Source organism: Melospiza melodia, assembly GCF_035770615.1.
Source record: "Melospiza melodia melodia isolate bMelMel2 chromosome 7 unlocalized genomic scaffold, bMelMel2.pri SUPER_7_unloc_3, whole genome shotgun sequence".
In the NCBI taxonomy this organism is placed as follows: domain Eukaryota; kingdom Metazoa; phylum Chordata; class Aves; order Passeriformes; family Passerellidae; genus Melospiza; species Melospiza melodia.
This window is the reverse complement of record NW_026948499.1, coordinates 1-25325: the sequence shown is the minus strand read 5'-3', so window position 1 is coordinate 25325 and position 25325 is coordinate 1. Positions and strand designations below refer to the sequence as shown.

The 25325-nt window shown below is 49.5% G+C and overlaps 1 protein-coding gene and 2 pseudogenes across 1 annotated transcript; all 3 read right to left on the bottom strand.

Moving 5' to 3' along the window:
• Positions 1–161: 161 nt before the first annotated feature.
• On the bottom strand, positions 162–3941 carry LOC134432919 (class II histocompatibility antigen, B-L beta chain-like; annotated as a pseudogene).
• A 315-nt stretch (positions 3942–4256) lies between these two features.
• Positions 4257–8559, bottom strand: LOC134432918 (class II histocompatibility antigen, B-L beta chain-like; annotated as a pseudogene).
• Positions 8560–16745: 8186 nt separating this feature from the next.
• On the bottom strand, positions 16746–25322 carry LOC134432946 (bromodomain-containing protein 2-like; the record flags this gene model as incomplete). The annotated part of the gene is given in 7 exon segments (XM_063181808.1): positions 16746–16776; positions 17495–17617; positions 20135–20196; positions 21692–22006; positions 22226–22358; positions 22361–22415; positions 25227–25322. Coding segments are annotated over 4 exon segments (597 nt in total), but the record flags the coding sequence as incomplete, so codon positions are not given.
• Positions 25323–25325: the final 3 nt, after the last annotated feature.

Below are 25325 nucleotides of genomic sequence, written 5' to 3'. Positions count from 1 at the left end.
TGGCCGAAGTGATTTTTGCGCTCTCTAATTGGCCGGTCAGTTTGGAGCCCGATTTTCAGACCCTCCACCCAACAACTGATGACTCTTTTCCGCTCCTTATTCTGATTCGCCAGAATTTCTTAGCGAGCTCAATTTATTAACCCTCTATCCGCCAACACCCTCTACCCGGCCTCATTAAACTCCGCTCTCCCATTGGCTGAGCGCTTTTTGGGGTGCTGCTCCCCCGTTCCCAGTGCCCCCAGTTCGGATCCGCGTTCCTGGGAGCGGCACCGACCCTGCCCGTGTGCCCGGAGCGCCACGGACGGAGCGCGGAGCCTCCCCCGGCTGCTGCCGATGCTGGCCCTGACCCTGACCCCGATTCTGGGGGGGCAAGGTTGGGTTTTGGGGGGGTCCCGTTTCTGGAGTCGCTGGAATTTTTTGTTCGGATCCATTTGTCCCGCTCCGCTTGTGAAACACAGTTTTATAAACAACGGTATAAAGGAAATTACTTCCTACTAATTAAGTTATATTAAAGTTGTGTAAAACTAAATCCTATCAAAGTAATTTTTACTATAATACCAAGTTTTGTATTTATTACTTCTATAAAGTTTGGAAAATATTATATAGATCAATTGAGATTCGGGTCGTTCTCCTCATCCCGGTCGACTTCATCTGTTCGTCTTTTTCCTTGGGGTCCTCCTCTTCGCTCCTCCTACATAATTCCAGCTCCTCCTCCTCCTCCTCCTCCTCCTCCTCCTCCTCCTCCTCCCCCCGCTCCCCCCGGGCCCAGCCCCACCCTTTCTCCCCCTCCCTTTGCCCCAATCCGTCCCATCGCCCCCCGCCCCCCCAGACCCCTCCCCAGCGCCCCCCAACAAACGGCCCCGGGCCCAGCTGGGAAGCTTTATTGGGAGCGCCGGCAGCGGGCACTGGGCGGGGGCAGAGCGCCAGCGGCGCTGGGGGGGACACGGGACCCCCCCGGGATCAGCGGAGCGGGGACGGAGCGGGGGGTCCCGGCCGGCCCGAGCCCACGGGGAGGGGCTGCGGCCGCCGCCGCCTCAGGAGCTCTGTGGGCAGAGAAAAGGGGGTGACACCGGGCCGGGGGCCCCGGCGGGAGCGCGCACGGGGCTCCGCCACGGCGGCCCACGCCGCCCCCGGCACCCGCCCTCACCTTCTTGCGCACGTAGAAGCCGAGCCCCAGCGCCACGAAGACCGAGCCCAAGACCAAGCCCCCGATGCCCGTCAGCATCTTGCTGCGGCCGGCGTCCGGCGGCATCTCTGGGGGGTCCGCAGGGCTCAGCGCCCACAAAACCTCTCGGCGACACCCCCAGCCCCTCCCAGCGCCCTCCATGTGGCCCCCGGCCCAGCCAGGACCCCCTGAAACCTCCCCCCGATCCCTTTTGGGCCTCAGCAGGAGCCAGCAATGCCCCTCCCGTCCCTCTCGGCATCCCACAGCCCCCTCCCAGTTGCCCCCCAGCGTCCCAGGACCCCAAACTCCCTCCCAGTCACACCCAGCGCCCCCAAACTCCCTCCCAGTCACACCCAACGCCCCCAAACTCCCTCCCAGTCACACCCAGCGCCCCAAACTCCCTCCCAGTGCCCACCAGCACCCCCCCAACCCATCCCACCCTCCCCAGCATCCCCAAACCCCTGCCCAGCCCTTGCCCAGCCCCCAGCCCCTCTCCCACTCCAGCCCGGCTCTCTCCAGCTCCCTCCCAGTGCCTCCCAGCACAGCCCAGCGCCTCTGCCAGCGCCCCCAGGGGCTCCCCCGTACCCCAGTGCCGCCTCAGCGGCTGCTCCAGGCTGACGTGCTCCACCTGGCAGCTGTAGCTCAGCCCGCGCCGGGGCGGCGTTTCCAGCAGCACCAGCAGCTGGTAGGTCCAGTCCCCGTTGGCCACCACGTCGGTGGCCACCACGTGCTCCGACAGCTCCTGCTGGCCCTGGAACCACCTCACCTGGATGGCAGCGGGGTAGAAATCCATCACGGAGCAGAGCAGGCGGCCGGGGCCGGGCTGGGAGCTCGAGGCGGGCACCAGCGAGATGGACACGCTGGGGGGCACTGGCAGAGACAGAGAGAGAGAGAGAGAGCAGGGACACACTGGGATCAGCTGGGGGGCACTGGGAGAGACAGGGGAGGGCTGGGCTGGGCTGGGGAGGGACTTGGAATGGACTGGGATTGACTGGGAGGGACTGGAGATGGTCTTGGAGGGACTGGGATGGCACTGGGAGGGATCTTGGTGGCACTGGGAGGAACTGGGAATGAAGTGCGCGGCGCTGGGAGGCCGAGTCTAGCGCGGGGCACTCGGCTCTGCGGGTCTGCCTGGCAACAGGAGAGTCATCAGAGAGACGCGATCTGAATGGCTGGGAGGCGTCAGCTTCACGCGTCGCTGAAATGGACGCGCGGGGGGGCACTGGGAGGGAGTGGGGCTGACTGGAAATGGACTGGGATCGAATGGAAAGGGACTGGGATGGACTGGGACTTGATGGATTGGGAATACACTTGGAGGGACTGGAGGCACTGGGAATGAACCGGGAGGCATGGGGAACGTACTGCGTATGAGTGTGATGGCACTGGGATGGCACAAGGCGGGACTGGGAGTGACTGGATGAACTGGGAAAGGACTAGGAGCGACTGGGAGCGACTGGATAGACTGGGAATAGACTGGGAGGAACTGGGATGGCACTGAGAGAGGTGGGAGGGCATGGTGGTTACTCTGAGAGTGCATGAAGGTCTGGAGTGAACTGGAATGAACTGGGAATAGACTGGGAATTGAGTTGGAGGGGCTGGGTGGGACAGGGAGGCACTGGGAAGGACTGGAATGGCAATGAGAAAGATGGGAGGGGTACTCGGCAAAGGAGAAAGGGTGGAAGTCGGAGAGTGAACTGGGAATGAACTGGGAATAGACTGGGAGTCACTGGGATGGACTGGGATGAAGTCGGAATAGACTGGAAGGGACTGGGAATGGACTGGAGGGCTTGACAGGAAGTGGAAGAACACTGGGATGGACTGGGAATCGACTGGGGTGGACTGGGAGGGGACTGGGAGGGTGTGGGAATATACTGGAAGGGACTGGTAGGGACTGGGATTGACTGGGATGGTCACTGGCAGGGCAGGGCCCGAGGGGACACGCTCTGCCCCGCGCTCACCTCGGCGCTCCACGCTGAACGGGCAGCAATCGGGTAGTTGTGCCGGCAGTACGTGTCCACTCGAGCCCGTCTGTTCTCCATCCATTCCGGGTCGCTGTTCAAGCGCTTTGCATTCATCTCCCCATAGGGGGTGAACCCCACGAAGTGCCCCATGTCGCTGTCGAACATCACGAGCTGCTGCCGGTTGTAGATTTGCCTCTCCACGTACCTCACCTTCTCCGTGCCGTTAATGAAGTGACACTCGTGCTTTGCCAGCATCTGGAGAACCCCTGTGAGTGCAGCACACAGCTCAGCGGTGCCCCCCCAGCACCCCCAGCAGCGCCCCCAGAGCTCCGGGCCCACCCCGGATCCCCACTCCGCACCCCCTGTGCCCCACTGGCCGCCACGGGACCCTCCTGCCCGCGCTGCCGCTTCCTCTTTGCCGCCCTTCCCCCATTTCCCCTTCCCTCATCTCTCCCCTCCCACCTCCGCCCGCTCCCCAAATCACTTTTGGGCTCCCATTTCCCCACTAATCCCCCAATCCCCAGCCCCCCTCCCGCTCACTTTTTGGGTCCCCCCTCCCCTTTTCCCCCTTCCCCACCCTCTCCACCCCTCCCTCCCCTCCCCCACCCCTCAGCCCCTCCCGCTCTCCCTTTGGGGGGTCCCCTCCTCCTCCCCCTCCATTCCGGGCTCCCCCCTTCGCCCCTTTTCCCCCTTCTCCCGCCCTGGCCCAGCGCCTCCCGCCCCCGCTCACCCGAGAGCTCCGCGCCCGCACCCGGGGGGGCTCCCAGCACCCCCAGTGCCACCAGCAGGGCCCCGGCTGCCGCCCCGAGCCCCATGGCCAGCGACCGCCGCCCCGAACCAACCGCGCTCCACTGCGGGAAACCGGCCCGGAGCGGCGCGGGGTCATGAGGGACGCGCTCCCTGATTGGTCGGGCGTGGTTTTTTGGCGGCGCTTTCATTTGTTGGTGTTTTTTTTGGCCTCTCTTTCATTGGCCGAAGTGATTTTTGCGCTCTCTAATTGGCCGGTCAGTTTGGAGCCCGATTTCCAGACCCTCTACCCAGCAACTGATGACTCCTTGCCGCTCCTTTTTCTGATTCGCCAGAATTTCTGAGGGGGCTCAACTTATTAACCCTCTACCCGCCAACACCCTCTACCCGGCCTCATTAAACTCCGCTCTCCCATTGGCTGAGCGCTTTTTGGGGTGCTGCTCCCCGTTCCCGGTGCCCCCCGTTCGGATCCGCGTTCCTGGGAGCGGCACCGACCCTGCCCGGTGTGCCCGGAGCGCCACGGACGGAGCGCGGAGCCTCCCCCGGCTGCTGCCGCTGCTGGCCCTCACCCTGCCCCCGATTCTGGGGATCCATAGGGGGTTTGGGAGGTGGGTCCCGGATTTGGGCTTGGCTGGAATTTTCTATTCGGATCTCGTGATTTAGCATCGCTTTAGAAATACAATTATATTAAAAATGGAGTCCAGAAAATTGCTTACTACTATTTAAACTATACTAAAATTATGTAAACCTAAATTCTATTATGCTAACATTTCTTATAATACTAACTTCTTTATTTATGTCTTCTTTTAAATTTTAAATTATTAACTAAATTAATCCCGTTCGGTCGTCCTCTTCCGGCTGCTCCTCTTCCTCTCTCCTTCCTCTTCTGCTTGCTCCTCCTCCTTTCTCCCTCCGCTTCCTCCTTTTCTCGGTCCCTCCTCCTCCTCCTCCTCCTGCCGCTCCCCCCCGGGCCCAGCCCCCGCCCTTTCTCCCCCTCCCTTTGCCCCAATCCGTCCCATCGCCCCCCGCCCCCCCAGACCCCTCCCCAGCGCCCCCCAACAAACGGCCCCGGGCCCAGCTGGGAAGCTTTATTGGGAGCGCCGGCAGCGGGCACGGGGCGGGGGCAGAGCGCCAGCGGCGCTGGGGGGGACACGGGACCCCCCCGGGATCAGCGGAGCGGGGACGGAGCGGGGGGTCCCGGCCGGGCCCGAGCCCACGGGAGGGGCTGCGGCCGCCGCCGCCTCAGGAGCTCTGTGGGCAGAGAAAAGGGGGTGACACCGGGCCGGGGGCCCCGGCGGGAGCGCGCACACGGGGCTCCGCCACGGCGGCCACGCCGCCCCCGGCACCCGCCCTCACCTTCTTGCGCACGTAGAAGCCGAGCCCCAGCGCCACGAAGACCGAGCCCAAGACCAAGCCCCCGATGCCCGTCAGCATCTTGCTGCGGCCGGCGTCCGGCGGCATCTCTGCGGGGTCCGCAGGGCTCAGCGCCCCCAAAACCTCTCGGCGACACCCCCAGACCCTCCCAGCGCCCTCCCTGTGGCCCCCGGCCCGGCCAGGACCCCCTGAAACCTCCCCGCGATCCCTTTTGGGCCTCAGCAGGAGACACCAAAGCCCCTCCCGTCCCTCTCGGCATCCCACAGCCCCCTCCCAGGTTGCCCCCCCAGCGCCCCAGGAGCCCCAAACTCCCTCCCAGTCACACCCAGCGCCCCCAAACTCCCTCCCAGTCACACCCAGCGCCCCCAAACTCCCTCCCAGTGCTCCCCAGCACCCCAAACTCCCTCCCAGTCACACCCAGCGCCCCAAACTCCCTCCCAGTGCCCACCAGCGCCCCCCACAACCCCATCCCACCCTCCCCAGCACCCCCAAACCCCTGCCCAGCCCGTGCCCAGCCCCAGCCCCTCTCCCACTCCCAGCCCGGCTCTCTCCAGCTCCCTCCCAGTGCCTCCCAGCACAGCCCAGCGCCTCTGCCAGCGCCCCCAGGGGCTCCCCCGTACCCCAGTGCCGCCTCAGCGGCTGCTCCAGGCTGACGTGCTCCACCTGGCAGCTGTAGCTCAGCCCGCGCCGGGGCGGCGTTTCCAGCAGCACCAGCAGCTGGTAGGTCCAGTCCCCGTTGGCCACCACGTCGGTGGCCACCACGTGCTCCGACAGCTCCTGCTGGCCCTGGAACCACCTCACCTGGATGGCAGCGGGGTAGAAATCCATCACGGAGCAGAGCAGGCGGCCGGGGCCGGGCTGGGAGCTCGAGGCGGGCACCAGCGAGATGGACACGCTGGGGGGCACTGGGAGAGACAGAGAGAGAGAGAGAGAGAGAGCGGGGACACACTGGGATCAGCTGGGGGGCACTGGGAGAGGGAGGGGAGGGCTGGGCTGGGCTGGGGAGGGACTGGGGAATGGACTGGGAATGGACTGGGAGGGACTGGGAATGGACTTGTAGGAACTGGCAATGGAATGGGAATGGACTGGGAGGGACTGGGAGTGGACTGGGACTGACTGGGATGGACTGGGAGGAACTGTGAATGGACAGGGAATGGACTGGTGGCACTGGGAGGAACTGGGAATGGAGTGGTAGGAACTGGATGGATCGGGCTGGACCAGGAATGGGCTGGGGGCGTGACTTGAAATTGCCTGAGAGGGGCTGTGAATCTACTGGGGTGGACTGGGGATGGACTGGGATGGACTCTGGATGGAAAGGTGTGGACTGGATTGAACTGGAAATGAATTGGGATGGACTGGTGTGGATTGGGAAGGTCTGGGAGAGGTGAGTGTGGATGGGGTTACTGGGAGTGAGCATGGACTTCTGGGAATTAACTGGGAATGAACAGGAAATCAACTGGGAATTGGCTTTGAAGGAGTTGGAAGGACTGGGAATAGCATTGGGTGGGACTGGATGGACTGGGAATATACTGGGAGGCACTGGGAATAGACTGGACAGACTTGGGTGGTGTTGAGAGATATGGGAGGGAATGGTGAAACTGGGGAAGAGGCTGGAGGTCTGAGAGTGAACTGGGCATGAACTGGGAAAAGACTGGAAACGGCCTGGGAGGGACTGGGGAGGAATTGGCGATGGTCTTGGAGGGACTGGGATGGCACTGGGAGGGATTTTGGTGGCACTGGGAGGAACTGGGAATGAAGCGCGCGGCGCTGGGAGGCCGAGTCCAGCGCGGGGCACTCGGCGCTGCGGGTCTGCCTGGCAACAGGAGAGTCATCAGAGAGGCGCGATCCCATTGGCTGAAAAGCGTCAGCTTCACGCGTCGCTGAAATGGACGCGCGGAGGGGCACTGGGAGGGACTGGGGCTGACTGGAAATAGACTGGGATGGATTGGAAACGGACTGGGAGGGACTTGATGAACTGAGAATACACTTGGAGGGACTGGGAGGCACTGGGAATGAACTGGGAGGGATGGGGAATGGACTGGGAATGGGTTGAGTATGAGTGGGATGGCACTGGGATGGGACAAGGCGGGGCTGGGAGTGACTGGATGAATTGGGAATAGGCCATGGGAAACTGGGATGGCGCTGAGAGAGGTGGGAGGGGATGAGGAGTACTGGGAGAGAGGGTGAGGTGTGAGAGTGAGCTGGGAATGTACTGGGAATGGACTGAGATGGACTGTGATGGACTGGGAGGGGCTAGAAATGGACTGGGAAGGACTGGGAGGCACTGGGAATATACTTGGAAGGCCTGGGATGGACTGCGAATGGAGTGGTAATAGAATGGGATTGACAGGTAATGGATTGGGAATGTACTGGGAATAGATTGGAAATGGACTGGGAGGGTCTGGGAATGTTCTGGAAGGGACTGGTAGGGACTGGGATTGACTGGGATGGTCACTGGCAGGGCAGGGCCCGAGGGGACACGCTCTGCCCCGCGCTCACCTCGGCGCTCCACGCTGAACGGGGCAGCAATCGCGTAGTTGTGCCGGCAGTACGTGTCCACCTCATTTCGTTTGTACTCCAGTTTAGCCGGGTCGCTGTTCCAGCGCTTGGCATTCATCTCCCCATAGGGGGTGAACCCCACGTAGTGCCCCACGTCGCTGTCGAACATCGCGAACTGCTCCCGGTTGTAGATGTACCTCTCCACGAACCTCACCTTCTCCGTGCCGTTAATGAAGTGACACTCGGATAGTAACATCTCCTGGAACACCCCTGTGAGTGCAGCACACAGATCAGCGGTGCCCCCCCAGCACCCCCAGAGCTCCGGGCCCACCCCGGATCCCCACTCCGCACCCCCTGTGCCCCACGGCCGCCACGGGACCCTCCCTGCCCGCGCTGCCGCTTCCTCTTTGCCGCCCTTCCCCCATTTCCCCTTCCTCATCCTCTCCCCTCCCACCTCCGCCCGCTCCCCAAATCACTTTTGGGCTCCCATTTCCCCATTTTCCCACTAATCCCACAATCCCCAGCCCCCTCCCGCTCAGTTTTGGGTCCCCCCTCCCCTTTCCCCCTTCCCCACCCTCTCCCACCCCTCCCTCCCCTCCCCACCCCTCAGCCCCTCCCGCTCTCCCTTTGGGGGGTCCCCTCCTCCTCCCCCTCCATTCCGGGCTCCCCCCTTCGCCCCCTTTTCCCCCTTCTCCCGCCCTGGCCCAGCGCCTCCCGCCCCCCGCTCACCCGAGAGCTCCGCGCCCGCACCCGGGGGGGCTCCCAGCACCCCCAGTGCCACAGCAGGGCCCCGGCTGCCGCCCCGAGCCCCATGGCCAGCGACCGCCGCCCCGAACCAACCGCGCTCAACTGCGGGAACCAGCCCGGAGCGGCGCGGGGTCATGAGGGACGCGCTCCCTGATTGGTCGGGCGTGGTTTTGGCCGTGCTGTCATTGGTTGGGGTTTTTTTTTGCTTCACTTTAATTGGCCGAAGTGATTTTTGCGCTCTCTAATTGGCCGGTCAGTTTGGAGCCAGATTTCCAGACCCTCTACCCAGCAACCGATGACTCATTTCCGCTCCTTTTTCTGATTCGCCAGAATTTCTTAGCGAGCTCAATTTATTAACCCTCTACCCGCCAACACCCTCTGCCCGGCCTCATTAAACTCCGCTCTCCCATTGGGCTGAGCGCTTTTTGGGGCGCTGCTCCCCCGTTCCCAGTGCCCCCAGTTCGGATCCGCGTTCCTGGGAGCGGCACCGACCCTGCCCGGTGTGCCCGGAGCGCCACGGACGGAGCGCGGAGCCTCCCCCGGCTGCTGCCGCTGCTGGCCCTGACTCTCAATTCTGGGGGTCGAATGTGAGGTTTGGGGAGGGGGGCTCACAGATTTGGGGTTCTTTGGAATTTGGGGAATTCTGGGAATTAAGGGGTCAAAGGGATCAATCCAAATTTTTTGCAATTTTTGGGAGTTTTTGGGGTGATTTTTTTGAGTTATTTTTCGGGATTTTGGCGGGGGGGGGGTGGTCGTGGTTTTTTCGCCCTCTTTTCACGGTTGTAGGGGGTTGGGTGTCGTCGAATTCGTCTTTTTTCCATGATGTTGAGTCTCTGGAAGCGCCTAAATCCCCTTGTCCAAGGGATTTTGGAGGCTTGGGCGTGGCCAGACCCCCCTGTACACAAAATTTGGGCTGTCAGGGAGTGACTTAAACCCCCCTGTACACATAATTCTAGGTACTGAATATTCCCAAATCCGCTTTTCCCGGGGATTTTGGGGGTCTGGGTGTTCCTAAACCCCCCTCGTCCCCGGGATTTTGGGGGTCTGGGAGTGCTCAAACCCCCCTGTACCCGAAATTTGGAGAACTCAGCATTCCCAAATCCTCTTTTTTTCCCGATTTCGGGGGTATGTAAGTGCCCAAACCCCCTCGTACCTGGAATTTTGGGGATCTGGGAGTGCTCAAACCCCCCTGTACACAAAATTTGGGGGGATCTGGAGTGCCCAAACCGCCCTGGACCCAAAATTTTGGGGGGCTGGGAATGTCCAAACCCCCCTGTACACAAAATTTGTGGAACTGGGTTTTCTCATATCCTCTTTTCCGGAGTTTTGGTGCTCTGGAAGTGCCTAAACCCCCTTGTCCTGGCGATTTTGGGGATCTGGGAGCGCTCAGACCCCCTTGTACACATAATTTGGTGAAATGTAAGTTCCTAAATCCCTTTTTTTCCAGGATTTTTGGATCTCTGGATGTGCCTAAATCCCTTTTTTCCAGAATTTTTGGAGTCTGAGAGTGCCTAAACCCCCCGTACCGACAACTTCGGGAACTCAGTGTTCCCAAATCCTTTTTTTCAGAGATTTTGGGGATGTGTATGTTCCTAAACTCTCTTGTCCCGGGGATTTTGGGGATCTGGGAGTGCTCAAACCCCCCTGTACCCAAAATTCGGGGGGATCTGGGAGTGCCCAAACCCCCCTGGACACAAAAATTTGTGGAACTGGGTTTTATCACATCCTCTTTTCCCGGAGTTTTGTTGCTCTGGAAGCGCCCAAACCCCCTTGTCCCCGGGATTTTGGGGATCTGGGAGCGCTCAAACCCCCCTGTACACAAAGTTTGGTGAAATGGAAGTGCCTAAATCCCTTTTTTCCCAGGATTTTTGGATCTCTGGATGTGCCTAAATCCCCTTTTTCCAGAATTTTTGGAGTCTGAGAGTGCCTAAACCCCCCGTACCGACAACTTCGGGAACTCAGTGTTCCCAAATCCTTTTTTTCAGAGATTTTGGGGATGTGTATGTTCCTAAACTCTCTTGTCCCGGGGATTTTTGGGATCTGGGAGTGCTCACACCCCCCTGTACCCAAAATTCGAGGTGATCTGGGAGTGCCCAAACCCCTGTACACAAAATTTGGGGAACTGGGTTTTCTCACATCCTCTTTTCCCGGAGTTTTGTTGCTCTGGAAGTGCTCAAACCCCCCTGTCCCCGGATTTTGGGGATCTGGGAGTGCTCAAACCCCCTTGTACACAAAATTTGGTGAAATGGAAGTGCCTAAATCCCCTTTTTTTCCAGGATTTTTGGGTCTCTGGAAATGCCTAAATCCCTTTTTTTCCAGGATTTTTGGATTCTGGGAGTGCCTAAACCCCCCGTACCCACAATTTTGGCAACTCAGTGTTCCCAAATCCGCTTTTCCCGGTGATTTTGGGGGTCTGGATGTTCCTAAACCCCCTCGTCCCCGGGATTTTGGGGGTCTGGGAGTGCTCACACGCCCCTGTACACAAAATTTGTGGAACTGGGTTTTCTCACATCCTCTTTTCCCGGAGTTTTGGTGGTCTGGAAGTGCCTAAATCCCCTTGTCCTGGGAATCTGGGGAGGGCTGGGAGTGCTCAAACCCCTTGTACACAAAATTTGCTGAAATGGAAGTGCCTAAATCCCTTTTTTCCAGGATTTTTGGGTCTCTGGAAGTGCCTGAATGCCTATTTTCCAGGATTTTTGGAGTCTGGGAGTGCCTAAACTCCCTGTATCCACAATTTGGGAAACTCAATGTTCCCAAATCCGCTTTTCCCGGGGATTTTGGGGGTCTGGATGTTCATAAACCCCCTTGTCCCGGGATTTTGGGGATCTGGGAGTGCCCAAACCCCCCTGGACCCAAAATTTTGGGGGCTGGGAGGACCCAAACCCCCCTGTACACAAAATTTGGGGAACTGGGTTTTCTCACATCCTCTTTTCCCGGAGTTTCGGTGCTCTGGAAGTTCCTAAACCCCCTTGTCCCGGGGATTTTGGGGATCTGGGAGCGCTCAAACCCCCTTGTACACAAAATGTGGTGAAGTGGAAGTGCCTAAATCCCCTTTTTTCCAGGATTTTTGGGTCTCTGGAAGTGCCTAAATCCGTTTTTTCCAGGATTTTTGGGTCTCTCGAAGTGCCTAAATCCCTTTTTTCCAGAATTTTTGGAGTCTGGGAGGCCTTAACCCCCGTACCCATAATTTGGGGAACTCAATGTTCCCAAATCCGCTTTTCCCGGGCATTTTGGGGGTCTGGATGTTCCTTAACCCCCTCGTCCCCGGGATTTTGGGGATCTGTGAGTGCTCACACCCCCCCTGTACTCAAAATTCGGGGGGGGCTTGGAGTGCCCAAACCCCCCTGTACACAAAATTTTAGGTACTGAATGTTCCCAAATCCGCTTTTCCCGGGATTTTGGGGTCTGGGTGTTCCTAAACCCCCTCGTCCCCGGGATTTTGGGGATCTGGGAGTGCTCAAACCCCTTGTACACAAAATTTGGTGAAGTGGAAGAGCCTAAATCCCTTTTTTTCCAGGATTTTTGGGTCTCTCGAAGTGCCTATATCCATTTTTTCCAGGATTTTTGGAGTCTGGGCAGTGCCTAAACTCCCTGTATCCACAATTTGGGGAACTCAATGTTCCCAAATCCGCTTTTTCCCGGGGATTTTGGGGCTCTGGATGTTCCTAAACCCCCTTGTCCCCGGGATTTTGGGGGTCTGGGAGTGCCCAAATCCCCCTGGACCCAAAATTTTGGGGGGCTGGGAGTGTCCAAACCCCCCTGTACACAAAATTTGTGGAACTGGGTTTTCTCATATCCTCTTTTCCCGGAGTTTTGGTGCTCTGGAAGTGCCTAAACCCCCTTGTCCTGGCGATTTTGGGGATCTGGGAGCGCTCAGACCCCCTTGTACACATAATTTGGTGAAATGTATGTTCCTAAATCCCTTTTTTTCCAGGATTTTTGGATCTCTGGATGTGCCTAAATCCCTTTTTTCCAGAATTTTTGGAGTCTGAGAGTGCCTAAACCCCCCGTACCGACAACTTCGGGAACTCAGTGTTCCCAAATCCTTTTTTTCAGAGATTTTGGGGATGTGTATGTTCCTAAACCCTCTTGTCCCCCGGGATTTTGGGGATCTGGGAGTGCTCAAAACCCCCTGTACCCAAAATTTTGGGAACTGGGTTTTCTCACATCCTCTTTTCCCGAGTTTTGATGCTCTGGAAGCGCCTAAACCCCCTTGTCCCCGGGATTTTGGGGATCTGGGAGTGCTCAAACCCCCTTGTACACAAAATGTGGTGAAGTGGAAGTGCCTAAATCCCCTTTTTTCCCAGGATTTTTGGGTCTATGGAAGTGCCTAAATCTGTTTTCTCCGGCATTTTTGGAGTCTGGGAGTGCCTAAACATCACATACCCACTATTTGGGGAACTCAATGTTCCCAAATCCGCTTTTCTCGGGGATTTTGGGGGTCTGGATGTTCATAAACCCCCTCGTCCCCGGGATTTTGGGTATCTGGAGTGCCCAAACCCCCCTGTACACAAAATTTGGGGAACTGGAAGAGCCTAAATCCGCCAGAATTTCTTAGCGAGCTCAATTTATTAACCCTCTACCCGCCAACACCCTCTACCCGGCCTCATTAAACTCCGCTCTCCATTGGCTGAGCGCTTTTTTGGGGTGCTGCTCCCCGTTCCCAGCGCCCCCAGTTCGGATCCGCGTTCCTGGGAGCGGCACCGACCCTGCCCGGTGTGCCCGGAGCGCCACGGACGGAGCGCGGAGCCTCCCCCGGCTGCTGCCGCTGCTGGCCCACACCCTGCCCCCGATTTTGGGGGTCCAGGAGGGGTTTCTTGGGGGGTCCCGGTTATGGGGTTCGCTGGAATTTTGTATTCGTATCCCTTTGTCCCGCTCCGCTTTAGAAACACAATTTTATTAACACTGGAGTGAAATAAACTATTTACTACTACTTAAATGATAATAAAATTACGTAAACCTAAATCATACTATAACCACATTTATTATAATATTAATTTATAATTTTAAAACTTGTATAATATCTAAAAATTATTAATTAAAATTCATCCCGTTCGGGTCGCCCTCTGCCGGCTAGTTCTCTTCCTCTGTCCTTCCTCTTCTTTCTGGTTGCTCCTCCTCCTCCTCCGCCTCGGGGCGGGGCGGGGGAATGGCGCGGTTCTTCCTCCTCCTCTTTTCTCCCTCCTCTTCCTCTCTTCTTCATCTTTTTCTCGGTTCCTTCTCCTCCCTCCTTCTCCTTTCTAATCCCGCCCCTTCCTCCTCCTCCCCTTCCTCCTCCTCCTCCTCCTCCCCAAATTCCTCACCGTGGGCAGCCTTTGGAGCTGCGGATCTGCCCGGCAACTGCTGAGTCATCGGCTTCGCGCACTCTGATTGGCTGATGCTTACAGCGCTCCCTGTGATTGGTTGATTTTTTTTCCTGGCTTGTTTGAGGGTTTGGGGAGGGGGAAGTTTTCCCGTGGATGATCCCAAAAACGCCCAAATTCCCCGAAATTCATAAAAAAATTCGAGAAAAACAAAAAAAATCTCAGAAAAATCCCTCCCCCAAAAAAACCCCGAAAATATCAGAAAAATCCCAAATCCCAAACCCCGAAATTCCCAGGAAATGTGTGAAAAATTGCAGAAAAATCCTCCAAAAATCCCCCAAAAATCACCTAAAAAATTATCCGAAAACCCCAAAAAATGGCACAAAATTCCCCCCAAATATTCTAAAATATCCCTCAAAACCCCACTTAAATCCCCCTAAACCTCCCCAAAATCACTTAAAATTCATAAAAGATCCCCCTAAAATCCCATTAATCTCCCCAAAAATTCCTAAAAAATTCCCCAAAAATCCCCAAGAAAGTCTCCAAAATATTCTCCCAAAATTCCCAAAAAATCCATAAAAAATCTTTTAAAAATCCCTAAAAATCCCAAATCCCCAAACCCCCCAGAAGTCCCAGAAAAATAATTTAAAAACCTCAAAAATCCCCTGAAAATTCCCCAAAAAGTCCCAATAAATTCGCCCAAAACCCCAAAAAATCCAATTTTTTCCCCCAAAAAAAGCACAACCAGACTGGAATAATATTTTCTTTATTTACACCATCCAAGAATTCCAAAGGATTTTTTTTTCTCTTTTTTTTTCCACTTTTTTTTTGTCATTTTTTTTTCTTCTTTTTTCTAGGAAAAAAAAAAAATCCAAAACCACGAAATCCTAAAAGGGCAAAAAGGGAATGGGAAAGAGGAGAAGGAAAAATGGGAAAAAATTGGAAAAAAAACCCCAAAAAAAGCAAAATAAAACCCCCCAAAAAATCAGGAAAAAAAAAAGAAAAAAAAAAGGAATAAAATAAAAAATTTTAACATAAAAAAATTCCCCCCAAACCCCTTTTAAATTTAATTTAGTTTTTGAATTAATTTTATTTTTTTATTCCTGGAGATTTTGGTGGAATTTTCCCAGAAAATAATTTAAATTTTCCCAGAAATGAAATTAATTTGGATTTTTGTCTGGAACAAACTGGGAAAATGGGAAAAAATTGAAATTTAGGGTAAAAAAATTCAATTTTTAGGGGAAATAAAGAGAAGAAAATTTTAATTTTAGGGGAAAAAAATCTCCAAATTTTAGGGGAAAATAAAAGGGAACAAAATTTTAATTTTTAGTGGGAAAAAAAAGGAAAAATTCCAATTTTTAGGGAAAAATAAATTCAATTTTTAGGGGAAATAAAAGGGAAGAAAATTTTCTATTTTTAAGAAAAAAAGGAGAAAAAATTCAATTTTTAGCCCAAATTTTGGATTTTTTCTGCTTTTTTTTTTTTTTTGCAATTTCTCATTTACTTTACATTTAATTTTTAAGGTTTTTTTAGGATTTTTTAAGGAATTTTAGCAGGTTTTTCAAGCAATTTTTAAGGAATTTGTAAATATTTTAAAGGATTTTTTAAGGATTTTTTTAGGATTTCTCCCTTAAAAATCCCCAATTAAAAAATCCTTTTTTTCCCCCAAATTATGGAAATTTTTTTTTGCCTCTTTGTCTGTTTTTTTAACTTTAAAATTCAATTATAAAAGTAAATTATTTCCAGGAATTTCACCTCAACCCCTTTCTTTTTACCCCAAAAAAATCCCATTTTTTCCCAAATTTTTTACATTTTTTTCCCCAATTTTCCCCCAAATTTTTACATTTTCTCCAGGAATTTTTCTTTTTTTTTTTTTTTTCTGGGAATTTTTTTCCAGGAATTCCACCTCAAATTCTCCATTCCCTCCCTTATTTACCCCAAAAAATCTGATTTTTTCCCCATTTTTTACATTTTTTTCCCCAATTTTTTTTCATTTTTTTCCAGGAATTTTTCTGGGAATTTTTCCAGGAATTCCACCTCAATCCCATTTTTTCCCAAAATTTTCCCCCAAATTTTTACATTTTTTCCCAAAATTTCCACTTTTTTTCCAGGAAATTTTTTCTGGAATTCTTTCTGGGAATTCCACCTCCAATTCTCCATTCCCTCCCCAAAAAAATCCAATTTTTACCCCAAAAAAAATCCCATTTTTTCCCAAATTTTTACATTTTTTCCCCAATTTTCCCCAATTTTTTACATTTTCTCCAGGAATTTTCACTTTTCTCCAGGAATTTTTTTCTGGGAATTTCTCCAGGAATTCCACCTCAACCCCTCCCTTTACCCCCAAAAAAATCCCATTTTCACCCCAAAAAATCCCATTTTTTCCCCCAAATTTTTACATTTTCCCCCCGATTTTTTTACGTTTTTTCCCGGGAATTCTTCAGTTTTTTTGCCAGGATTTTTTTTTTGTGTTTTTTGCAGGATTTTGGGAGGGAGTTCAGGCGGAATCCGAGTCGCTGGTGTCCGAGGAGGAGGAGGAGGAGGAAGAGCTGCTCGAGTCCGAGCTGGAGCTGGAGGCGCTCAGACGCGACGCGGCCGCCGCCGCCGACTCCGGCTTCTCGTTGGCTGAAAAAAGGGAAAAAAATCCACAAAAAATTGGGAAAAATTCCTTCAAAATTCAGCTTTTTATCTCACCTAAAATTCCCAACCCAAAATTCCCAAAAATTCCTCAAAAATTCCTCAAAATTCCCCCAAAAACTGATTTTTTTTCCAACAATTTTTTGGATTTTTTTGGCCAAATTCAGCTGCCCAACCCATCCCAAAATCCCCAAAATCCTGAATTCCCAAATTTCCAATCCCAAAATTTCAATCCTGACCCCAAAATCCCAAGATTCCCAATCCAAATCCTAAAATTTTAATCCCAATCCCAAAATTCTCAATCCCAAAATTTCCGCCACCGCCGCCGACTCTGGCTTCTCGTTGGCTGGAAAGGGGAAAAATCCACAAAAAATTGGCAAAAATTCCCTCAAAATTCAGTTTCTTATCCCACCTAAAATTCCCAACCCAAAATCCCCAAATTTTGGGGTTTTTAAAGGATTTTTTCCCAAAAAATTCCAAATTTTGGACCAATTTTTTTGGGCCAAATTCAGCTGCCTAATCCATCCAAAATTACCAAAATCCTGAATTCCCAAATTCCCCAATCTCAAAATTTCAATTTTCATCCTAGAACTTCTAATCCTGATCCTGGAATTGTCAATCCCAAAATTCCAATTCCAATTCTGGAAAAACTGAGAAAAACATTCTCAAAATTCACTTCCCTATTCCACCTAAAATTGCCAACCCAAAATTCCCAAAAATTCCTTAAAAAATCCTGAAAATTCCCCCAAAATTCCCGATTTTCCATCTTTTTTTTAATATTTTTTTTGACCAAGTTAAGCTGCCCAACCCATCCCAAATTCCCAAAATCCCCAATCCTAAAATTCCCAAAATTCCCTGAATTCTGGACCCTTTCTCAAGAATTTTTGTGAAATTAATTCCCAAATATTCCAAATTTTGGAGCCATTTTCGGTGAAGTAATTCCCAAAAAATTCAATTTTTGACCTTTTTTTACAAGGTTTTTCCAAAATTCCATTTCCTACCCCACCCAAATTTGCCCAAATTCCCAGAATTCCTAAAAATTCCCAAAATTTCGATTTTCCAACCCTTTTTTGGGGGTTTTTTGGCCGAGTTGAGCTGCCCGCTGACGTCCTGCAGCCGCTTCTCCAGCTCCCGTTTCTTCTCCAGGGCCAGCTCCTCTTTCGTCTTCCCCACCGGCTTCTTCAGGGCTGGAAAGTTCCAGAAAAGTCAGGAAAAAATGGGAAAAATTGGGGAAAAAGTGGGGGAAAGGTTGGGGAAAATTGTGTGGAAATTGCAGAAAAAATAAGAGAAAAATGGCTGAAAAAATCGGAGAAAAATCCCAGAAAAATTGCTTTAAAAATCTAAGAAAAATTCCCCAAAAATGGGAGGAAATCCTAGAAAAATCCCGATAAAACTGAGAAAAAATAGTAAAAAAAAATCACTAAAAAGTCTGAGAAAAATCTGAGAAAAATTCCCAAAAAATTTCAGTAAGACTTAGGAAAAATGGTAGAGAAAGCACTAAAAAATCTGAGTAAAGGCCTCCAGAAATCAGAAAAGTGAAAACTCCCCCCAAAAATCCTAAAAAATAACCTAAAAATCCCTAAAAATCCTCAAAACCCCCTGAAAAATCCTAAAAAATGATTTTAAAAAATCGCTAAAAATCCCCAAAAAATCATAAGAAATCCCTGAAATACGCCACAAAAATCCCCGAAAAACAGCAAAACAATCAGAAAAAATCCCTTAAAAAATCACCTAAAATCCTCCAAAAACCCTCTAAAAATCTCTGAAAAATCAAAGAACAATGCTTGAAAACAAAAAGAAAATCCCCAAAAAATCACAACATATCACTAAGAAAAGGGTAAAAAAACAGGAAAAAATCCTCCCCCAAAAATTTAACAAATCCCTGAAATCCCAAAAACATCCTCAAAAATAATTTAAAAATGCCCCCAAAATTCCCAGTGAAATAAAAAAAATTCCTACAAATACAACACATAAATCCGAAAAAAAGAGCCTTGAAAAATAAATTCAAAAATCACCAAAAAAAATCAGGAAAAACCACCAAAAATCCCCCAAAAAAACCACAAAAATTTCCCAAAAAAACCCTGAAAAAATGCCCAAAAATTCATATTTTTCCCCAAAATTTCTATTTTTTCCTTACTCTCACTGTAGGGTTTGTGGGGTTTCTTCTCAGGCAGGCCAGCATGGAGCTCCCTGAGGCCGACATCTCCACACGCCACAAAACGCAGAGATACCCACAAAACACCTCAAAAATCCCAATTTTTTCCCCAAAAAATCCCCAATTTTCCCACAAAAATCCCCTCAAAAATTAAATTTCTCACTTTCACTGTAAAATTTTCTGGGTTTCTTCCTCAGGCAGGAGAGCCCGAGCTCTCGAGCTCCCTGAGGCCAACATCCCCACACGCCACAAAACTCAGATACACCCAGAAAATGCCTCAAAAACCTCCAAAAAACCCAAAAAATTCCCAAAAAAACCTGAAAAAAATCCCAAATAAATTCCAAAATAACCCAAAATTTTAAATTTCTCACTTTCACTGTAAGGTTTCCCGGGTTTCTCCCTCAGGCAGGAGAGCACGGAGCTCCCTGAGGCCGACATCCCCACACGCCACAAAACTCAAAAATACCCAGAAAATGCCCAAAAAAACCTCCAAAAAAGATCAAAAAAACTCCCGAAAAATCCCCAAAAATCCAAATTTTCCCCCAAATCTTGTTTTAATATTTCTCCCTTTCACTGTAAGGTTTCCTGGGTTTCTCCCTCAGGCAGGATAGCCCGGAGCTCCATGAGGCCAACATCCCCACACGCCACAAAACTCAGAATACCCAGAAAATGCCCCAAAAATACCAGAAAAATCCCCAAAAAATCACAAAAATTTCCCAAAAAACCCTGAAAAACATTCAAAACAAATTCCAAAATAACCCAAAAAACTAAATTTCTCACTCTCACTCTAGGGTTTCCTGGGTTTCTCCCTCAGGCAGGAGAGCCCAGAGCTCTCGACCTCCCTGAGGCCAACATCCCCACACGCCACAGAACTCAGAGATACCCAGAAAATTCCTCAAAAAACCTCCAAAAAACACCAAAAAACCCCCAAAATTCCCATTTTCCCACAAAAATTCCCCCAAAAATTAAATTTCTCACTTTCACTGTAAGGTTTGCGGGTTTCTTCCTCGGGCAGGAGAGCACGGAGCTCCCTGAGGCCGACATCCCCACACACCACAAAACTCAGAGATACCCAGAAAACACCTCAAAAATCCCAGAGAAATCCCCAAAAAATTACAGAGAAGTGCCAAAAAAATCACAGAAAAATGCCCAAAATTACAAAGTAACCCAAATAATAATTTTTATTCATTCTCACTGTAAGGTTTCCTGGGTTTCTCCCTCAGGGAGGAGAGCCCAGAGCTCTCGAGCTCCCTGAGGCCAACATCCCCACACGCCACCATACCCAGAGATACCCAGAAAATGCCCCAAAAAAACCTCCAAAAACCGCCAAAAAAATCCCCAAAAATCCCAAATTTCCCTCAAAATCTTAATTTTTAGTATTTCTCACTTTCACTGTAAGGTTTCCTGGGTTTCTCCCTCAGGCAGGACAGCCCAGAGCTCTCGAGCTCCCTGAGGCTAACATCCCCACACGCCACAGAACCCAAAAAATCCCACAAAAATCCCAATTTTCCCCCAAAAACCCCCATTTTCCCCCCAAACCTTCACTCACTCTCACTGTAGGGTTTCCTGGGTTTCTTCCTCAGACACGACAGCACGTATCTCTCGAGCTCCCTGAGCGTGGAGGGTTTGAGCGTCTCGAAGTCGCTCTCAATCTCCTCGGGGTTGGAGGAGATCCCAACATCCCACAGAGACCCAAAAATCCCCAAAAAATCCCAAACAAACCCCAAAAAAATCCCAAATATTTCATGTTCTTACTCTCACTATAAGGTTTGTGGGGTTTCTTCCTCAGGCTGGAGAGCCCGGAGCTCCCTGAGGCCAACATCCCCACACGCCACAAAACCCAGGAATACCCAGAAAATGCCCCAGGAAACCTCCAAAAAATGCCAAAAAACCCCTGAGAAATGCCCAAAAATCCCAATTTTCCCACAAAAATCCCACCAAAAATTAAATTTCTGACTCTCACTGTAGGGTTTCCTGGGTTTCTCCCTCAGGCAGGACAGCCCAGAGCTCTCGAGCTCCCTGAGGCCAACATCCCCACACGCCACAGAACTCAGAGATATCCAGAAAACGCCTCAAAAAACCTCCAAAAAATGCCAAAAATATCCCTGAAAAATGCCCCAAAATCCCAAATTTCCCCAAAATAACCCAAAATTTTAAATTTTCCCTCACTCACGGTAAGGTTTCCTGGGTTTCTTCCTCAGGCAGGACAGCACAGGGCTCCCTGAGCCCAGCATGTGCCACACAACAAAACAGCCAAAAAATCACAGAAAAATCCCAAAAACCCCCAAAAATTTCCCCCCAAAAAATCACAGAAAAATCCCCCAAAAATATAAAATAACCAAATTTAAAATTCCTTTTGTTCATTGTAAGATTCCTGGGTTTCTCCTCAGGCAGGACAGCACGGAGCTCCATGAGGCCGACATCCCCACAGGTCACAAAACTCAGAGATACCCAGGAAATGCCCCAAAAAACCTCCAAAAACGTCAAAAAAACCCAAAAAAATTCCCAAAAAACCCTGAAAAAAATCCCAAATAAATCCCAAAATAACCCAAAATTCCCAATTTCCTCACTTTCACTGTAAGGTTTCCTGGGTTTCTTCCTCAGACAGGAGAGCATGGAGCTCCCTGAGGCCAACATCCCCACACGCCACAAAACTCAGAGATACCCAGAAAATACCACAAAAAACCTCCAAAAAACGCCAAAAAATCCCAAATTTCCCCCAAAATCTTAATTTTTAGTATTTCTCACTTTCACTGTAAGGTTTCCCTGGGTTTCTCCCTCAGGCAGGACAGCCCAGAGCTCCATGAGGCCGACATCCGCACACCCCACAAAACCCAGAGATACCCAGGAAATGCCCCAAAAAACCTCCAAAAAACGCCAAAAACCTCCAAAAAATCCCCCAAAATCCCAAATTTCCCCCAAAATCTAATTTTTAGTATTTCTCACTTTCACTGTAAGGTTTCCTGGGTTTCTCCTCGGACAGGACAGCACAGAGCTCCCTGAGCCCAACATGTGCCACAACACAAACCAGCCCAAAAACGGCCGAAAAATCACAGAAAAATCCCCAAAAAAACCCAAAAAATCCCCAAAAATTTAAATTCCTTACTCTCACTGTAGGGTTTCCTGGGTTTCTTCCTCAGACACGACAGCAACGTATCTCTCGAGCTCCCTGAGCGTGGAGGGTTTGAGCGTCTCGAAGTCGATCTCGATCTCCTCGGGGTTGGAGTCCCTGAGCGAGGGCTCGCGGCTCTGGATGATGTGCACCACCCGGCCCAGCTTCTCCCCGGGCAGTTTGTTGATGTCCAGGCTCAGCTGCCGCTTCTCGTCGTACGACATCGGCTTGGATTCCTCCTCTTCCTCAGAGTCCAGCAGCGAGGAAGGCGCCAGCGGGAGGGGCGGCTTCGAGGATTTCTTGGAAGGTCTGAAAATAAAAAAAATTCTGGTTTTATATTGATTTTTGGGGTTATTTTGTACGATATGGGATTGGACTCCTCCTCTTCCTCAGAGTCCAGCAGGGAGGAAGGCGCCAGTGGGAGGGGGGGCTTGGGCAAAAAATCACCAAAAATTCCCAAATAAATCCCAAATAAATCCCAAAAATTCCCAAACAAATCCAAAAATAAAAAATTTGAATTTTCCCCACCTGTTTGCCGTGGCAGCCCCGTTTTTCCGGGCCCTCCTGCTCTGGCCCTGCCGTGCCCGGCTCTCGTCGTCGGGCCCCGCTCTCCCTTTGTGCTTCTCCGATTTCTTCTTCTTCCTCTTCTCCCTCTTCCTCTTGGCTTGGCCACGGGGCCCTGCGACAGCGCCGCCAGCTGCTCGTGCACCGCCCGCAGCTGCAAAAGAAAATTTCATTTATTTTCTCATTTTTGCCCCTTTTTCCCCCATTTTTCCTCAATTTTTCCTAATTTTTTTGGATTTTTTTCCAATTTTTTCCACAATTTTTCCTATTTTTTTCAGATTTTTTTTCAGATTTTTTCCCCAATTTTTCCTATTCTTTTCAGATTTTTTTTCCAATTTTCGGATTTTTTTTTCCCAATTTTTCCTCAAATTTTCCGATTTTTTTCCAATTTTTCCACAATTTTCCTATTTTTTTCGGATTTTTTCCCCAATTTTTCCTCAGTTTTTTCCTCAATTTTCCTATTTTTTCCCAATTTTTCCTCAATTTTTCCTATTTTTTTCAGATTTTTTTCCCAATTTTTTCGGATTTTTTTTTCCAGTTTTCCCTCAATTTTCCCTATTTTTTTCAGATTTTTTCCAATTTTTTTCCTCAATTTTTCCTGTTTTTTTTTTTTATTATTTTTCCCCATTTTTTCTTTTTATTTTTCACATTTTCCCCCCATTTTTTTTCCTATTTTTTCCTGGATCTTTATGATTTCCACCCCCAATTTTTCCTAGGACAGCGCCGCCAGCTGCTCGTGCACCGCCCGCAGCTGCAGAAAAAAATTTTATTTATTTTCTCATTTTTGCCCTTTTTTTCCCCATTATTTTAAATCTTTTTCCCATTTTTTTCGGATTTTTTTCCTCAATTTTTCCTATTTTTTTCAGATTTTTTTCCCAATTTTTTCCTCAATTTTTCCTATTTTTTCCTCAATTTTTGCTAATTTTTTTTTCAGATTTTTTCCCAATTTTTTCAGATTTTTTCCCAGTTTTTTCCTCAATTTTTTCTTATTTTTTCGGATTTTTTTCAGATTTTTTCCCAATTTTTCCTATTTTTTTCGTATTTTCTCCCAATTTTTTCTTCATTTTTTCCTATTTTTTCAGATTTTTTTTCCCAATTTTTTCCTCAATTTTTTCAGGTTTTTCCCACAAATTTTCCCCAATTTTTTTCTTTATTTCTCCCAATTTTTTCCCCAATTTTTCCCCATTTTTCCTCCAATTTCCCCCAAATTTTCCCCATTTTTTTCCTTCATTTCCCCCAAATTTTCTCCTTTTTTTCTGCATTTCCCCCATTTTCCCCAATTTTTTCCTTTATTTCCCCCAATTTTTTTCCCCAATTTCCCCCAAATTTTCCTTAATTTATTTCCTTTATTCCCCCAATTTTTCCTTCCAATTTCCCCAAATTTTCTCCAATTTTTTCTCATTTCCCCCATTTTCCCTGATTTTTCCACAATTTTCCCCCATTTTTTCCCAATATTTCCCTCATTTTCCCGGTTTTTCCACAAATTTTCCCCAATTTTTTCCTTTATTTCCCCAATTTTTTCCCAATTTTTTCCAGAATCTCCCCAAATTTTATTCCTTTTTTCTTCCATTTCACCCGCTTTTTCCCCTATTTGCCCCCTCTTTTTTCCCCCAAATTTTCCCCAATTTTTCCTTTATTTCTCCCCAATTTTTCCCCAATTTCCCCCCATTTTTCCTCCAATTTTTTCCTTTATTTCCCCCAATTTTTCCCCAATTTCCCCCAAATTTTCTCCTTTTTTTTTCCTCATTTCCCCCATTTTCCCCCATTTTTTCCCCATTTACCCCCAATTTTCCCCCCATTTTCCCCAAATTTCCTCAATTTTTTCCTTTATATCCCCTAAATTTTTCACCAATTTACCCCAAATTTTCTCCATTTTTTCCCAATATTTCCCCCAAATTTTCACAAGTTTTCTCCTTTTTTTTCCTCTTTTCCCCATTTCCCCAAATTTTCCCCAATTTTTCCAGGGTTTTCCCCCATTTTTTCCTGATTTTTCCCCCAATTTTTCCAGGTTTTTCCCACAAATTTTCCCCAATTTTTTCCTTTATTTCCCCCAATTTTTCCCCATTTTTCCTCCAATTTCCCCCAAATTTTCCCCATTTTTTTCCTTCATTTCCCCCAATTTCTTCCCCAACTCTCCCCATTTCTCCCCAAATTTTCCCCAATTTTTTCCTTTATTTCCCCCAATATTTCCCCAATTTCCCCCAAATTTTCCTTTATTTCCCCCAATTTTTTCCCCAATTTTTCCTCCAACTTCCTCCAAATTTTCCCCAATTTTTCCTTTATTTCCCCCAATTTTTCCCCATTTTTCCTCTAATTTCCCCAAATTTTCCCCATTTTTTTCCTTCATTTCCCCCAAATTTTCTCCTTTTTTTTTCCTCATTTCCCCCATTTTCCGCCAGTTTTTCCCCATTTTTTCCTTTATTTTCCCCTATATTTCCCCAATTTTTCCTTTATTTCCCCCAATTTTCCCCAAATTTTCTCCTTTTTTTTTCCTCATTTCCTCTATTTTTCCCCCATTTCCCCCAAAAATTTCCCCAAATTTTTCCTTTATTTCCCCCATTTTCCCCCAAATTTTCTCTTTTTTTTCCTCATTTCCCCCATTCACCCCGAATTTTTCCCCCATTTTTCCAGGTTTTTCCCCCATTTTCCCCCCATTTTACCCCAAATTTTCCCCCCATTTTTTCCCCAATTTTCTCCCTAATTTCCCCCAAATTTTCCCCAATTTTTTCCTTTATTTCCCCCAATTTTCCCCCCAATTTTTCCCACAAATTTCCACCAATTTCCCCCAAATTTTCTCCATCTTTTCCCAATTTTTCCCAATATTTCCCCCATTTTCCCAGGTTTTTCCCACAAATTTTCCCCGATTTTTTCCTTCATTTCCCCCAATTTTTCCCCCAATTTCCCCCAAATTTTCTCCATTTTTTTCCCAATTTTCCCCAATTTTTCCCCCAATATTTTCCCCCACCTGCTCCTGCAGCTCCGCCAGCCTGTTCGCCCTCTCCTCCTCGGAGTCGGAGCTCTCGTCGCTCTCGGAGCTCGTTTCCGTCGAGCTCTCGTCGTCCTA